The sequence below is a fragment of the Elephas maximus genome, chromosome X (assembly GCF_024166365.1).
Source record: "Elephas maximus indicus isolate mEleMax1 chromosome X, mEleMax1 primary haplotype, whole genome shotgun sequence".
Classification (NCBI taxonomy): Eukaryota; Metazoa; Chordata; class Mammalia; order Proboscidea; family Elephantidae; genus Elephas; species Elephas maximus.
The window spans coordinates 26,356,075-26,371,532 of record NC_064846.1 but is presented as its reverse complement, the minus strand read 5'-3'; the positions used below and the strand labels follow the sequence as shown (position 1 = coordinate 26,371,532).

The window sequence follows — 15,458 nt, the reverse complement described above, 5'->3', positions numbered from 1 at the left end:
CTGGCCAGCCGTCAAGCTGGCTGGATCCCTGTCTGTCTGCCTGTCTGTCTGATTGTCCATGCTAGCTGACCGTGCCTTGGTCTCTGGGGCCATACCTGGTGGATGTCATCCATCCCGTTGCTTGCAAACTCAAAGATCAGGTCACTGGGCTGCAGGGTAATAGCCATGCTGCCTTCTCAGAGAGCTGGTAGCGGGATTTGCAGGGCCCTCTGGAGCTGCGGGGTTTTCTTGATGAAGAGAAGCTGCTAGAATACCTCGGAGCCTAGAGCCTACACCCTGAACCACAGTAAAATAGGGGCTGCAGAGAGCTGGAGTCGGTATTAGCCTAAGCCAGGCTCAGGGCTGCATGCTGGGCTGGGCCAACCGCAGGATAGACCTAAGAGAAGAGAAATGGGGGCCATCAGTAAGTCACCTTCCTAGAGCGAAGCTTTTAGGACAGCTAGTGAACCAGAGGGACCTGCCCATGCCAGGGCAGACTGCCAGAAGAAGGAAGGCAGAAAGGGAGGAACGCGGGAGAAGAAAGGGGAAGGAGAGGAAAGAAGACAGGTAAAGAACAAGGGAGAAGAGAGGAAGCCAGCCCATCACCTCTAGTAGAAAGTGGCCAAGCCTTGGTGCCAGCCCGGGTCGCCAGCATCGGCATCCTGAGCCAGCCCTGAAAACACACAGCCTCCTACTCGCCCCCTCCCCATCTTCTTCCAGAGAAGGTGACAGATCGAGGGACTTTGGGCTCTGCCTTCCTCCAAGACTAATCCCCAGGGTGCAGCCACGAAGAAGCCAGGCCTGGCCTCAAGGAGGACAAGAGGAATCCCTAAAATCTCCTTGGCTTGGGAAGGAATCTTGTGTGAGGGATGTTGGTGGGGCCTTGTGGGTGGGCAGAGCGCTCGTGCAGACTCTGCCTGGCTCTGGTTGACATTGTCTCAGGCCACCTGGGGAGTAGAGGCACATTAGCGCTGAGAGGTGGAGTCCAGAGGAAGAAGGGTCTCGCCATGGGGGTTATGTTGTGTCAGACCCAGCTCTCAGGCAAGGGACTCAGACCTGACCATGCCTCCAGAGGGTCTGGGGACAGAGGGACACGTGGGCCAGATGTCCTGGGTGCTCACCAGTGCACTACCGCCACCAGCGCCGGAGAAGATGACCTTCGGTGCTGTGTGTGGGTTTGTGTTCTTGGTTCAGCTTTGCTTTCAGTTTCAAGACTGAACTGTCACCCTGGGAACTTGTGAGGAGAGCCCCGGCTGGGGGAGGGGCCGGCGGAACCTTCCCCATCCTCCAGGGCGCTGGCTCAGCCCTTTTCCAGGAAATCTCTGTCTGCTGCAGCCCCCCCCCCACCCACCCACACACACTCTGCTCCCTGAATGCCTCTCGTGCTCACAGTCTGCGCCAGACACTCAGGTGTCATTCAGCCTCCCATGGTTTCCTGTGTCTCCACTCAATACTGTCAACCCCATTGCGGCTCTTCAACGTGGTCTCAATGGTCATACCCCTGCCTCCTACCTCCCAAAGCCCTCGCTCCCACTCAGACCTTCCTCCCCAGCAGCCTGCCCTGTCCATCAGGCCCTTATCACGGGCTTCTCCACTTCTAGGTACCACGTCTTTAGCCCTTATTCTTGTTAGCTGCCTTTGAGTTGGTCCCTGACTCATGGCGACCCTGTGCACAATAGAACAAAATGCTGCCCGGTCCTGTACCATTCCCATAGATGGATTCAGACTGACCATTGTGATCCGTAGGATTTTCATTGGCTAATTTTTGGGAGTAGATTGCCAGGTCTTTTCTCCTAGTCTGTCTTTGTCTGGAAGCTCTGCTGCACCATAGCCACACTGTAGTCCCCCACTGAAAGACGGGCAGGGCTGCACTTGAGGTGCATTGGCTGGGAATCGAACTTGGATCTCCCACATGGAAGGTGAGAATTCTATCATTGAACCACTGCTGCCCCCCGCCCCCCGCCCTGGCCCTTAAGGTTGATTTTAGTGATATTCACGTGTCTCTGTTTGTGTGTGTGTGTGTGTGTGTGTGTGTTCTGTATTGACAGCCTGGTTCGATCTTGAGCACCTAAAGAACTGGGTCCATGCACACAGTATGCTCAACACACTTGACCCCTACCTCCTTGACATGTCCTGGGCAGTGCCAGGGTGGCAAAACCTTCTCCTTGCCTGGAAAGAAATGAGGAACTGCAGAAAGGGGGAAAGGGGAGGAAAGGGAGGGGACCACGGGTGACCTCCCTGATGACCGCTTTCCCCCACAGGAGACACCCAGGCCTCTCCCACTTCCTTTCCGTTAGCCCACAGGGCTGGCTCCACCCTCTCCCCACCCCCACCCCCACTCCCACACCTTTCCACCCACCCCCCAAAAAACCTCGAGAAGTCGCTCAACTCAACCTGGCAGGTCTGAGTTTCTCTGCGGGTGAGTGAGAGCCTGACCCTGCTAGGTCCCTGCTAGAGAGGCAGTGGGGGCACCATCTTGGCTCTGAGTGCCACCCCTCCCCCACCCCGACAGACCTTGCCTGTGACGTGGTCTCCCATAGCCAGCGAAGCCTGTCAGGGCCATTTATGCTTGGAAGGTCTGTCTCTCCTAGCCCAAGTGCCCCAAGGTCTGCATTCCCCGGCTCCCCACCCTCCCACAGGCCTGTTTTTCTGCCCCCAGCAGCATTTGCTTACTAGTCAAACGAAAGGGGATCGCTTTCACCTAATCCCACTTTGTCTAAACACGAAACTCCTGTGGCTGTTCTCCCTGCACCCCAAGGTCATTTCGCTATGGCCCTTCCCTCCAGGTCTGCTCATTTCTGGCTTCTCCGCACAGATCAGTATTTCAAGTCTGCTAGGTTACCAGCGCTGCCTGCTGCCCGCTGCCCGGGGAACATCCACGCACTTCCCCCAATAGACAGTGGCTTCCCTGAGGGCAGGGATGACTGTGTGCTGGTCATTGGTGAAGCCTCAGCACCCTGCACCAGGGCTGTCATGTAGCGGATGTGGAATGAATGCATCAATAAATGAATGAATGGAGCAAGGAGGGTACCCATGTGTGCACTGGGTGCAGGGCGGGGGGTCATGCACTCTGTGACTGCACTACATGAGCGCTGTTGTTGTTGTTGTTAGCTGCCGTCAAGTTGATTCCAACTCACAACGACCCTATGTGACAGAGTAGAACTGCCCCATAGGGTTTGCAAGGCTGTAACCTTTAATCTTTACGGGAGCATGTCACCAGGCCTTTCTCCTGCGGAGCTGCTGGGCGGGTTCAAACTGCCACCCTTTCAGTTAGCAGCCGAGTGCATAACCCTTGCACCACCATACGTGTGTCACAGCTGTACATTTGTGCATTGCTAGTTACATGGGGGCACACTCTATGTTTGCGGTGGGTGCGCCAACACCCTGTAGGTATGCACCAGTGCGGGAGGTGTGCATGTGTCCCGAGTGTGGGAACATGGGTGGGGGAGAGCCTCTGTGTGTCAAAGAGCTGCCCTGGTCTGGCCCGTGGCACCGCAAGCTAAGTCATCGGTTCCTCCTCCTCTAGGCCAGCCCGCGGTGCTTCGTGAGAATGACAAACCGAGGCTGATACTGGCTGAAAGCCGCTGTTCCTCTGCTGTGAGGATGGGCGTAGGATGGAGGCGGGCAGGTCAGGCCCCCTGACCCCCCTACACAGCAAATTCCAAGTTGGATGCTTCCCAGGAAGACAGTACCATCAACGATAAGTATGTGGCCCACGGATCCTGGGGGGTGAGCCCCACAAAGTCCCACTCTGTTGCGGGTGGGGTGGGGAAGGGAAGGCCTCCAATGCAGGACGCAGTATTGGATGGAACCCTTGACAGTCTACATGAAAAAAAAAGGTTTGAAATAAAAGGAAGGGGCTAATCCAATTGCTTTTTTCCATCTGTCCCACAAGTTTAAAAGCCTAAATTCTGGACTTGGCGGGTGCAAGTTCCACTTGTCCAGGGTTGTGAGATTGTACTCAGCACCCAAGAATGACACTGGAGATCTCAGTCTGCCCCAGGCTCTAGCCTGAAGCTAGGATGGGGGGAGGGGGATGTTTGGAGGGGGTAGAAGGTGGAAGTAGCTGTCCTACTCTCTTGGCCAAGGCTAAGAAAATCCTCCCCCTCCCCAACGGAATCTTCCAGGCCAGAAAGCTTCTCCCTCCCCCTTCAGACGTTTGAGGATTTGAAAGTGAGAGGTGGGGAGATGCCCTGCTCGTTTGCATGTTCACTCACTCTCCCCTGTAGAGGAGTGACCCCCCCCAGTCCCTCAAAATAACCTCCCTCTCCCAGGAACCTGAAACCAAAGAAGCCACCACCACAGAAGGCCCGCCCCACTGGAGGCCAGAGAGGCCCACACCAGGGGCTCCCCTCTCTGGCATCCTTACAAGAGCCCTTTGGCTGGGACGCAGCTTCAGTGGCCTAGAGCCCTGGACACTGAGTGGCCAGCTGAGTGGGGGGCTGGGGGCACACACAGACACTTGGCTCAAGGAATTGAGGTCTCTGGGAGCCCTTAGCAACTGGTGGTGAATCCCCGCCCCCTGCCCTGCCCCATCACTGCACAACGCACAGCTGGCTCCAGTCAAAGTCCACTCCCAAGGTGGCAAGAGCACTGCTCCCTTTGAGGCCCTGCAGGGTCCCTGGCTCCCAGGCCCTGGCCTGCATGGGCAGCAAGTGAAGCCTTTGGGAGAGTACATGGCCCCTGGATGCTGTGTGTGAGCCTGTGTGCCACCAGAGTGAGTGAGTGAACAGGTGAGGGGGCGCCGTCACTGGCCTACAAATGCACGCCTCTGGCTCTCTGTGGTTCTGACTGCATTTCAAAACCAAAGCAAAATAGAAGTGGTTTGGGCTGCTTCAGCCTCACCACAGCTGGGCCCCCTTCAGATGCACAGACCCTTTCTGGGGCTGTCACTGGAACACATCAAGCAGTGTCCAGCGCCCACCCAGCTGGGCCTCCCCTACAGGAAACAGCCCCTATGTGAAAGCCACGTCCACAGTCCCTGTAGAGTGAGTTTAAATCTACGCCCATTCCGCTGAGCCAATGGCTCTCACAGAATTACTGGTAACACGCGTGGCAGTTCCACACCTGCCAAGAAACATGGGGGCCAGATGGTCACCTGGGCCACAAAGCTGAATTCTCCTTCTATAGTCCTCGGTCCCCTTGGAGGCAGTTATCACTCCTGAAATACCTTGTCCTCCATGAAACCTTTCTGGAATTCTCTGGAAAGGAAGTGACAATTTCCTTCATGCCATTTCCCACTCCCTCAACACCCCTCCCCCACAACCACAAACAAAATGGAAACTACCCTGGGAACAGCTGTACCCTCTCCTTAAAAACAGTCCTGCAAATCCTTCTGCTGTACCGCGTGACCAGTGGCGTGTATTTAAGAAACAGAGGGCCGGAGTCAGAGGTCCAATCTGTAGTCATGGGCAGAGTAGAATTAACCCGTCCATGGGACTCAAACTCAAGACCTTGACCCAATTAGGGCTGGACTCTAATCAGCCAGCTAAATCTTCCTCTTTGGGAAGGAAGGGGCCCCTCAGAGAAGGGGCCCTGGTCACAGCTATTTTGTCAGCTCCTCCTCTATTCCTTTCTTTCCACCACCCCCTCCATTTGAGATGAAATCAGGAAGAGGGAGGGAAAAAAATAAAGGTTTTGCAAGCTCTGTTGGTTGGGGTTTCTCTGTGTGTATTTACAAGAAACCTAGTTTCCTTCCTTGCCTCTCAGTTACTGCCTGATTCTAGCATAGGGCTTGTTACCATTGGGATGGTGAGGCTGGCCCTGAACTCTTTGTCAACTGCCCCCTACCTTCTTTCTCAGCCTTTAGTCCTGCCTCTACCTTCGCAGGCCCTGACTGGCCCCAGAGGAGGGGTGGTTAGGCTGTAGCAGAGGGTAGGCAAAGAGATGTCCTCTCTTTTCCTCCAGGAGACCCATAGGCCCACCCAGAGTGTGCACAGGGGGGGTCCTCTCATGGCTGCATCCCACCTAGATGTGTGACCCTGGAACAGTTAGCCACCTTTCTGGGCTGCGGTTTTGCTCCTCCTTAAAGTAGATGAGTGCTGCGGCTAATCCAGGCTTAGCACAGGCTCACCAGGAGAACGAAGATGGCGGTGGGAAAGCACTTTGAAAGTTAAAAAGCACTCAGTCAGATAAGGAGTTTCAGGTGATCTTCCTGAGAGCAACGGGGTGGGGGGACTGGGGACCCCATTAAGCCCCCAAAGTCCCCCACTGGCTCCTGAACATAGGCAGAGTGGGGCTGGAGAGTTCCAGCTGTTGGCTTGAAAGAGACCAACTCCTCAACTCCTCACCTGGGTTGGGGGCCCTACCAGAGGGGCAGGCTGCTGCGGTTGGTGGAAGGCTCCCAGTGCCCCCCGTCCTTGCCACCTTCACCCCGCCCCAGCCCTTTGACTGTGGTTATGTGGCAAGAAGAGCACTACAGAAGCCCCAATAGGCGAGGAGGAGGAAGAGGCCGGGGAGGGTTACCGACAAAAGGAACCTAATTTCCTCAGCTGGCCCAGTCTCCTCTGGGCTTTGCCTGAGAAAACCAAAAGAGCACCCCCTAGGGGTGCCTGCGGCCACTGCATCCTCACCTCTAAGGCTCCAAGGAGGAGTACTTCTGGAAAGTGATGAACAAGACAGTGGCTGGGGAGGAGGCGGGGGGGGGGGGGGGGGGGGGGGGGGGGGGACACGACACTGCAGGAAATAGGACCGCTTCAGCTCAGGGGCCAAAGGCAAGTCTGAGAAAGAACCCCAGTATGATGGGCTGCCAACCATAGCCTGGGAGAGGGCCCCAGAAGTTCCTGCAGACTATAAGAACGCAGGCTTCCCAGCCCAAAGATTCAGCTTTGTCCTGGGGTTTAGGTAGGTCCCAGGACCCCTGAGCCTCGCTGTCTTCATCTGTAAAACAGGGATAACGACATCCTACCTAGCTCAAGGGACCGTTGTAGAAAGCCAATGAATTCACATAGGAGAAACCTCTTTGTTAGGTCATGAAAGTGCTTTGCAGTTATTGGCTGGTCTGATTTGGGTCATTTTGGCTGTGGCTGCTCACTAAGTATTCAGCATGTCTTTACATAAATGGAGAGAAATAAAGGGGAGACAGAGGTGGTGGAACGAAATGAAGGCCAAGGGGGGTCATAATCCACAACTATACAATTGATGGAAACCCTGGTGGCGTAGTGGTTAAGTACTACAGCTGCTAACCAAGAGGTCAGCAGTTCGAATCCACCAGCCACTCCTTGGAAACCCTATGGGGCAGTTCTACTCTGCCCTATAGGGTCGCTGTGAGTCACAATCCACTCAACAGCAATGGGTTATACAGTTGATAGTAGGGAGAAGAAACCAATTTGATTATAGGGGGAGAGGAAGGAGTTGACTGGGGAGTCAGAGAAATGAACTAGATAAGTGGAGAGGGCCTAGATGTACCAGGCAGTGGAATTTGAACTTTATATGGGAAGCAACTGGGAGCTACTGTAGATTCTTGAGCAAGGTAGGGGCATAAAGGAAGCAGGTCTTTAAGAAGATCAGTTTGATCTGGGCATGTGAGTGGCTCTGTGGATGGAGGAGATGAAAGGAGACCAGGCCAGGCAGCTAGAACCCAGGAGTGAATCCCAGAGCCACCCTGCCAGAAAAAAAAACAGACAGACTATGGGGCAATACATGAGCTGCAGAGACACCAAGCTGTGTAGCCTGTTCTCACTGGAAGAATGTTCAAAGATAGCGATTGGGGCAGGAGATAGGGTAAGAAGGCCAGTTCAGTTTGGACGTTTTGAAGTTGGGATTATCTCGAAAAACCCAGGATTAAGGAGGGGAAGAGAGGGCCCTGAAGAGTTTTTTTTTTTTTTTGCTAACCCTTGTCTTGTCTGGGGCCGGGGCTGCAGGGTGAGAGAGGCCTAGACAGGCATTTAGTGGCCAAAGGAGCAGGCCTGGCCTGGCACGGGCGATAATCCCGCCCCAGGACTGTGGCAGGGAGTTGCAGGCGCCGAAGGAGCAAGCGACGGCTTCAAATGGCACACACCCCGCCCCCGCCCCGCCCAGGGAAGGCCTGCTTGCTTTTATTGTTGGGGAAGGGAGGGAGGGAGGAACAGGAACACTGACCAGAGACTAATTAAATTAATTAGTGGGTTTTTTAGAAGCTGGGGGTAATATGTGACTCGGCATCAACATTAAGTCAGATAACTTTTATTGGAGGGACAGCGTTCTTTGTCAAGGCCCCTGCCAGCGCGTGCCCTAGAAACTGACGCCCGGATCCCGGACTCCCCTACGTGGGAGGGGCCTAAATCGGGTCCCCAGCCTCGCTGCCTGCTTCGCGCTGGATGGTGCCCTGTCCAAATGTCTCCTTCCCTCGCCAGTCACTTCCCAGGCCACAAAAGCAAAAGGCAGAGGTGCAAGGCCCGCACTCCAGTGTTCCCTCCGCAGAAGCGAGGGGGCAAGAAAGGGTAAGATGGAAAGACCACCGATCAGGGCCTGGCTGGACAGGGAGAGAGGCTTCTGCACCAGAGTTCCTCACAGGCTCCTGGGGTTCCTTCTTCCCACTTACCCACACTCTTGAAAGCCTCTCCTTGAATCGGGAGTCCTGAAAGATCGCTCCATCCATCCCTCTTATTCTCCAACTTCAGGCACCGAGTCCATGAGGGAGGGGAAATGACTTGCTCAAGGTCACACAGCTGGGCGCTGTGACTCCCAGGCCACCCTTTTCCCTCCCCTCCTCATTGTCTCAGCATCTTCAGCAAAGCCAGCCCCGCCCTCTGTCGAGGCCAAAATGTACAGAGCACATTCTACTTTCACAGTGACTTCCTTCCGCCGTGCCTTCCTTCACGCTGTCCCCTTGGCCTGACATGCCCGTCCCCAATCTCTGCGGGTCCAATGCCCACACGCCCTTCAAGATCTAAAGCAAATGTCACCTCCTTTTCAGAGGATTACCTGCTTCCTCCTCACCTGGTATGTTCGCTCCTTCTCACAACACACTATTTTAGACTAAAATAGGGGCAGTGGCGTCAACTAGGGGAGCGCGGACTGCACCGAGTGACATTGTCAGAGGGGATGACACCAAACTCCCCACCAGCCGGCCATGGGGCGCGCGCGCCGCTCCCGCGCCCGGCCCGGCGCCCGCGCACCCGGCGGCTCCGCGGGTCATGCACACAGGCGCGCACATGCACGCACCTCTTCTGGAGCTCGAGAAAACGGAGACACAGCCCGAGAGGGAAAAAGACTGCCAACGACATCCCAAACAGCCCGGCCCTCTGGAGCCCTGGACTGAGCAGCTCAGCTTGGAGAACAACTCCCCGCTTCCCTCCCTCCCTCCAGAGGCAGAGATTCCCGGGACCTTGCAACCGGTGGAAACACTCCAAGAGAGGAGAGGTTGATTTAAATTTTCTAAAACTCCCAAGTGAAGAAAAATAATCAAACTTAAAAACAAAATCGCCAGTACCAACCTGGGTAGAGAGGAGAAGAGAGGAGGTGGATGATCTGAGAGCAGAAATTATTGCTCACTCAGATTGCCTGGCTGGCTCTGCCTCCCACTCTCTCAATCCAGCTTTCCGACCTAATGCCTTAATGTATCTCCTGTAACTGTAAAGTTTACTGTTAAAAATGAACATGATTTCGATGTACGTTTTTGCTGCGAATTTTATTGTTTTCTTACCAAATTTTCACTTTAACCACATGAAACTAGGTAAGTACATTTAGGCTGTGCGTATGATGTTGTAACTTAAAGGTGTCATTTTAATGTTGCTAGTTGTTTATGTCACTACTATTGCCGTTACATCCAGTGACCTACGGGAATTATGATTTACGGGTGACATTAGTACAAAAAACATTACTCAGGATTCTGTATGGTCTAGTACGGGCATAGGTCCATGGGAGTTGACACCATGAGTTACCTACCGCACTGGGTGACACCAAGCCTACTGACGCCACTGAGTAGGGGTCAGCAAACTATGCCCCCCCAGCCAAATATCACCTGCTGTGTGTTTTTATACAGTCTGTGAGCTAAGAATGGTTTTTACTTTTTTTATCTTGAAATTCCAAAGCTTCAAAGTGCAAAGAATTTCCATTTTGAAATAGTTGGGAAAAAACCAAAAGAAGAATAATATTTTGAGACACATGAAAATTATATGACATTCACATTTCAGTGTCCATAAATAAAGTTTTATTGGAACACAGCCACGCTCATTCATTTATATAAATGTCTATGCTGCTTTCTTGCTACAGCAGTAGAGTTGAGTAGTTGTGACAGAGACTGTATGGCCCGCAAAGTCTGAAGTATTTACTATCTGGCTCTTTACAGGAAGTTTGCTGAACTCTTGGACTAAAGGCTTCACCCTCCCTCCCTTCAGTGTGAATAAATTCAAGCTCATTTTCTGAGAAGAATATCATACAGCACTTGGAAGTAGAGGTGCCTGGAGGGAGATGTGGGCCACAAAACACAAATGTGGTAGATTTTCATCAAAGAAAGTCCTGGTTTGGGGTTAGCTGATCTGAGCTCTGGCCTTGGCTCTGCCCCTGATTCCTGACGTGAACTTGAGCAAGTCACTTCCGCTTTGTGGGCCTCGCTTTCCTCATCTGCACAAGTAGGAGGTTGGCCTAGGTGGTCTAAGGCCCTTTCTAGCCTTGTGATTTGGACTCAGCAATGTGCTGCCTTTCCAACTCACACAGTTGTGAGTGGCAGAGCCCTGATATTTTAGTCTCAGGGCAGGGCTCACAGAAGGTTCCTTTGCCCAGCCGTGGTTTTCCGCTGCGACTGTGGGCCCCCCTCACTCCATACTCACCTGCAGCACCCCTCCCTTCCCCTCTGCTGACCTGTCTGCCCTTTGCTCTGAATTCCTCTCCCTGCAAAATGAAGATGGCCTCCTCTGAAAAAGTACCCCCCTCCGCCCCATTCTGGTGGGCCAAAAGCCTCCACTTTGGGTTGGGGGTGGAGAAAGAAGGGCTCCCACCTCTCCCCACCCTCCTGGGGCCTACAGCAGACAATGAAGCAGGAGATAGGGCCAGGTCTCACCGCACCCCTGCTCTGCCAGAGGAAACAGCCCCTCTCTGCCACTTCCTGTCCCAGGGGTTTCAGCAGTTTCCCCTCCAGGGCCTGCTGGCCCTCCCAGCCCCACCCCTGCCCCACGCAGGTCAGAGAGTGCAGAGAGGGGAGGATCCCTCGCAGGAAGGCTGAGGAGACAGCTGTCTACACAAGGGGATGCCCCAGCCCCCCGGCAGCTCCTCTACCACCATGCTTCAGGCTCTTCAGGCTCGGGGAGTGGGTAGAGAGGGATGTCTTTCCTGGGAGGGAGACTGAGGCTGTCTGTGTAAACCCTCTCCTGTTACGAGATGAGTAGAAGTGAGTTTGTCATTTTAGCTAGTTCTCAACTTGGGGGGCAGAGTGAGCCTGGCCCTGGAAGGGTTGGATGGAAAAGAGGAATATAAATGCTGTGGCTGAGGGCAATGTCCAGTAGGGGCCGGCCCTGGGTGGCTTCAGATGGAGGAGGAGTTGAAGCAAGAGGATGAGGGGGGGCTGATTTGGAGGGGCAGATGACGCTGAAATCAATGTCACTTCATAGTTTTGCAGAGGGCTTAACCCTGGCACCAATGAACAGAGGCAAGAGTGAAAAGCAAAGTATTGTATTACATGTAGGTCAAGGGTAGTGGCATTTTCTAGGTTATAGAACAGGGAACTCTCCCATTCGGTAGCAGCTGCTGATGTGGTGTGGTGACACATGCTTGTAAATACCTCCCAGTTGCCCTTGCAAGGTGGGGCTCCTAGCAGTAGGACCGTGTGCCCGAGGTTTCCCAAGGTGATGGGTCAGAACAACAACAGCAGCCTGAGGTCCTGGGCCTCTGCCCACTTGCCACTCCTCCTGGGGACAGCTCTGAACTACATGATAATGATTCCAGAAGCCTTGATGCCTAGGATGGAGGCCTAGTGGCAGATGGACATAGCCCCCTGTTGTGATAGTGTTCTGTGAGGGTCAAAGAGCAGTGAGAGAAGCCAAGGGGACCCCTAGGAATTATGGTTCTGGATGGGCCAGTAAATATATGGATGGGAAGATAGTCTTGATACCTCTCTCGGCTCTGAAGGGTCATCCTCTTGCACCTTTGGCCAAAAGTTCTGCCCAGACAGGCCACCTCTCAAGAGAGCAGAGTTCCACTTTTCCCTGTCCCCTTTCCCTCCATGCCCCCAAGGACAAATAGGAGCCTGGCCCCCTGGCCACAGGGCCTCATTGCCCCGAGGGGAGTGCCTGCACAACCCAAGCCTGCCTCTCCACCCCTGCAAGTTTGCGTAAATAGGGTTCCACAGCTGGTGTGAGGGATGCCAAGGAAGCCTCAGAGACAACATCTGGATGTGCACCTGGGCTCCTGCCAGCCCCTCCCCACATCTGCAGAGCACACCCAGAGTCAGGATTTGGTTACAGCCTGACTCAAAGCTGGTGGCACATGTTTGGAAAGGACATCTAGCCTGGCAGAGGGGTGGAAGCACTTGTGAGGCTGGCACTGATCTGAGCTAGTGCTCTGCCCAGGACGGCAGATGTGGCCACGGTGGGGTGGTCTCTGCCATGTACCCTGGTGGGGGATGGGCAGGGGGTTTGGTTATCTGTTTAAACGTGGGCAAGCTTTTCTTTTGCACTCTCCTTTTTTTTTTTTTTTGTTTCGGCTGTCACTTCAAGTTGCTTCTCTAGCTTTGCAGGGAGGGGGCCAAAGAGTACAAATGACCAGGTGAGACAGGATGGAGCATAGGGAAGGTGGTGGGAATTCACATTGATTGGATCCATGCTGTGGGGCTGGTGCGGTGCCAGGCACTTTACATACCATATCTATCTCCTTTAATTCTTACAACATCCCTACAAAGTAGCTGGTAAGTGGCAGAACTATGGTTTAAACCCTGGTTTATTTCCAAAGACTAAACTCTTTGAGCTTTGTTTTAATTGAAATCTATTTTCGTAATTCTGTTTTCGAATTTCCATTTCAAAAACAATAGAAATAAGGCTCAGAAAAGATGAAGTAACATGACCAAGGTCATGGTGCCAGTTAAGAGTGTAGGCCGAAGTCAAACCAGGGCCATCTAACTTTGACCTCAAAGTCCATCCTTTTCCCACTGCCCCAGGCTGAAGATTATCCGCTATGATCCCGAGCTCAGGGCTTGCTCGCAGCACCTAACTTTGAAGGCTCAGAACCTCTTTGATGCCCCCTAGGCATAAGCTTCTCAGGCCTGTGTCCCATCCACCTGGAGGCTTCGATCTCAACCAAAGCTCTTTCTAATAAGTGAATCCTAACTTCCTGGGTCAAGTCTGCACCAAAATGGTAATGGTTTGAGTTCCTATGGCCAGCTGTGGAGGAAAGGAATTGTGGAGTGGGGGGCTTCCAGCACTGTTGATATGGGAGGCTGACTCTATTCCTGAACCTCTGGGGCCAACTGTTTCCAGAGAGTTCCTCGTAGTCTGGCCTCAGACCTGGAGCAGCCATGGCACGGTCCCTGCCCCATAAATATACACTTGCTCTCAGCTTACACATAATGTAAGTCTGGTTATCTTGGGGTGTTGGTTCACATGTTTATTCAAATATTTATGGAAAGTCAGCCCTGAGCACCTCATATGTGCCAGGCCTGTGGCCAAGGGCTTGATCACTGGGCCCACCCAATTCTTCTCTGTGGTAGGGTCTTTAAGTATCTAAGTTCCCAGTAAGCTGGGCTAAACAACATTGTAAGCATCTGCCTAAACAACATTGCTGTTTTGTTTCCAAGACACTTCCATAGCAAATGCCTCTTCAAAACTGAGGCCCAGGGGTTAGAGGGAAATAGGGAGTGATTGCTCATGGGTACAGGGTTTCTTTCCGAGGTGATAAAAATGTTCTAGAATTAGATAGGGGTGATGGTTGCACAACTCTGTGAATATACTAAAAACTACTGAACTGTACACCTGAAATGGGTGAATTGAACAGTATGTGAAATATATCTCAATAAGGCAGTTATTTAAAACAACAACAACAACTGGAGCCCAGAGAAGGGCAGCAGCTTACCCAAGGCCACACACAAGTTAACAGAGCAGCTCAGGCCAGACACCAGGTCTCCCGCTTTGCGACTCTGAGGCTCTTCCCCCCTCCCCCCAGCCCCTCCATAACCCTATGCAAGTTCTGGTGAGTGAGCAAGGCCAATCCAGCCCTGTGCATGAGGGTTTGGGGCTGGACCTAAAGGTGCCATCAAGTCAGCCCCCGACTTACAGCAACCCCGTTCACAACAGAAAGAAAAATGTTGCCTTCCCCATGATCAGTTGTGGATTGGGCCATTATAATCCATGGGATTTTCATTGGCTGATTTTTGGAAGCAGATTGCCAGGCCTTTCTTCCTAGTCTGCCTTAGTCTAGAAGCTCCAGTGAAACCTGCTTAGCATCATAGCAAGATGCAAGCCTCCACTGACAGGCGGGTGATGGCTGGGAATGGAAACTGGGTCTCCCATATAGAAGGTGAGAATTCCACCACTGCCTCCTAAGCAACAGGATAAAAAACAAAAACCAAACTTGTTGCCGTCGGGTTGATACCGACTCATAGCAACTCTATGGGACAGGTAGGAGTGTCGGCATAGGGTTTCCAAGGAGTGGCTGGTGGATTCAAACTGCTGGCCTTTTGGTTGGCAACTGAGCTCTTAACCACTGGGCCATCAGGGCTCCAAGCAACAGGGTAGGCAGTGGTGAATGTGCTAGGACAGGGGTTTTCATTTCAGGTCTGCCATTAATGTGGCCAATCCCTGTTCCTTTCTGGGTTTCAGTTTCCCATCTGTAAAGTGAAGTAGATGAGCTTGGTGATCCCTTGCTAAAGGCTCTGCCACTCCAAGGTTCTAATTATAAAGCCCTGCAAGTCAGCGTAGAACTGAGCGTCAGTTATGAGGTTCCTCTTGAAGCGTGGCAAGAGGCCTTCCACACCAGACAACTTGACTTGGAATCAATGCTCTTCACTGATGGTGATGATGCGGATTTTCTCGTGAGAGTCAACTTCTCTCAGACAATTCTACTGCTGAGCATCTCCATGGGAGGTAGCTTGGTTCTGATTTTCCCCCAGCAGTGCTGGGTGGGGGAGCCACCCATAATTGAGACCCATTGATCATGTCCTTTGGAGATGTCAGGAACCAGGTTCTTGGCCTGGTGCCCAGGGAGCCCCACCTTGGGCTTGAACTTGCCTCCATGGTGGAGGGAGTAAATGCTGATGGCCACCAGTCTAGCCCCCGCTGGACAGGATGTTTCCACATCAAGCCCCACTTCCTGCAGTGAGGCCTGGGCTCCGGTCCCCCCCCACTCCTGCCATCTGGTTGCCTGCCCTCTGCCCCCTCCCCTTGCTGGGTGTTTACAGGCTGCCTTATCAGCCTGGGGAATCTGGGCCTCGCCCATCGGCTGCCTCGCCCCACCTAGCCCAGACAGCCAGCCTAGGGCCCTACCTGTTCTGGTTTCGTCACTACAGGCACCCGCAGCCTGGAGCCTTCTCCCTGTCCCTGGAAGGCAGGGGGTGTGGACAAAGACCTGCTGCC

At 53.4% G+C, this 15,458-nt stretch overlaps 1 protein-coding gene across 5 annotated transcripts in view; it reads right to left on the bottom strand.

Moving 5' to 3' along the window:
• ELF4 (E74 like ETS transcription factor 4) overlaps positions 1–15,458 on the bottom strand; it is a 40,085-nt gene that overhangs the window by 13,094 nt on the left and 11,533 nt on the right. For 2 of the 5 annotated variants that reach the window (XM_049872112.1, XM_049872110.1), the window contains one exon: positions 96–376. In XM_049872112.1, the coding sequence (XP_049728069.1) occupies positions 96–167 (72 nt within the window). In that variant the 5' untranslated portion in view covers positions 168–376. The other 3 variants (XM_049872114.1, XM_049872115.1, XM_049872113.1) reach the window with 3 other exon arrangements.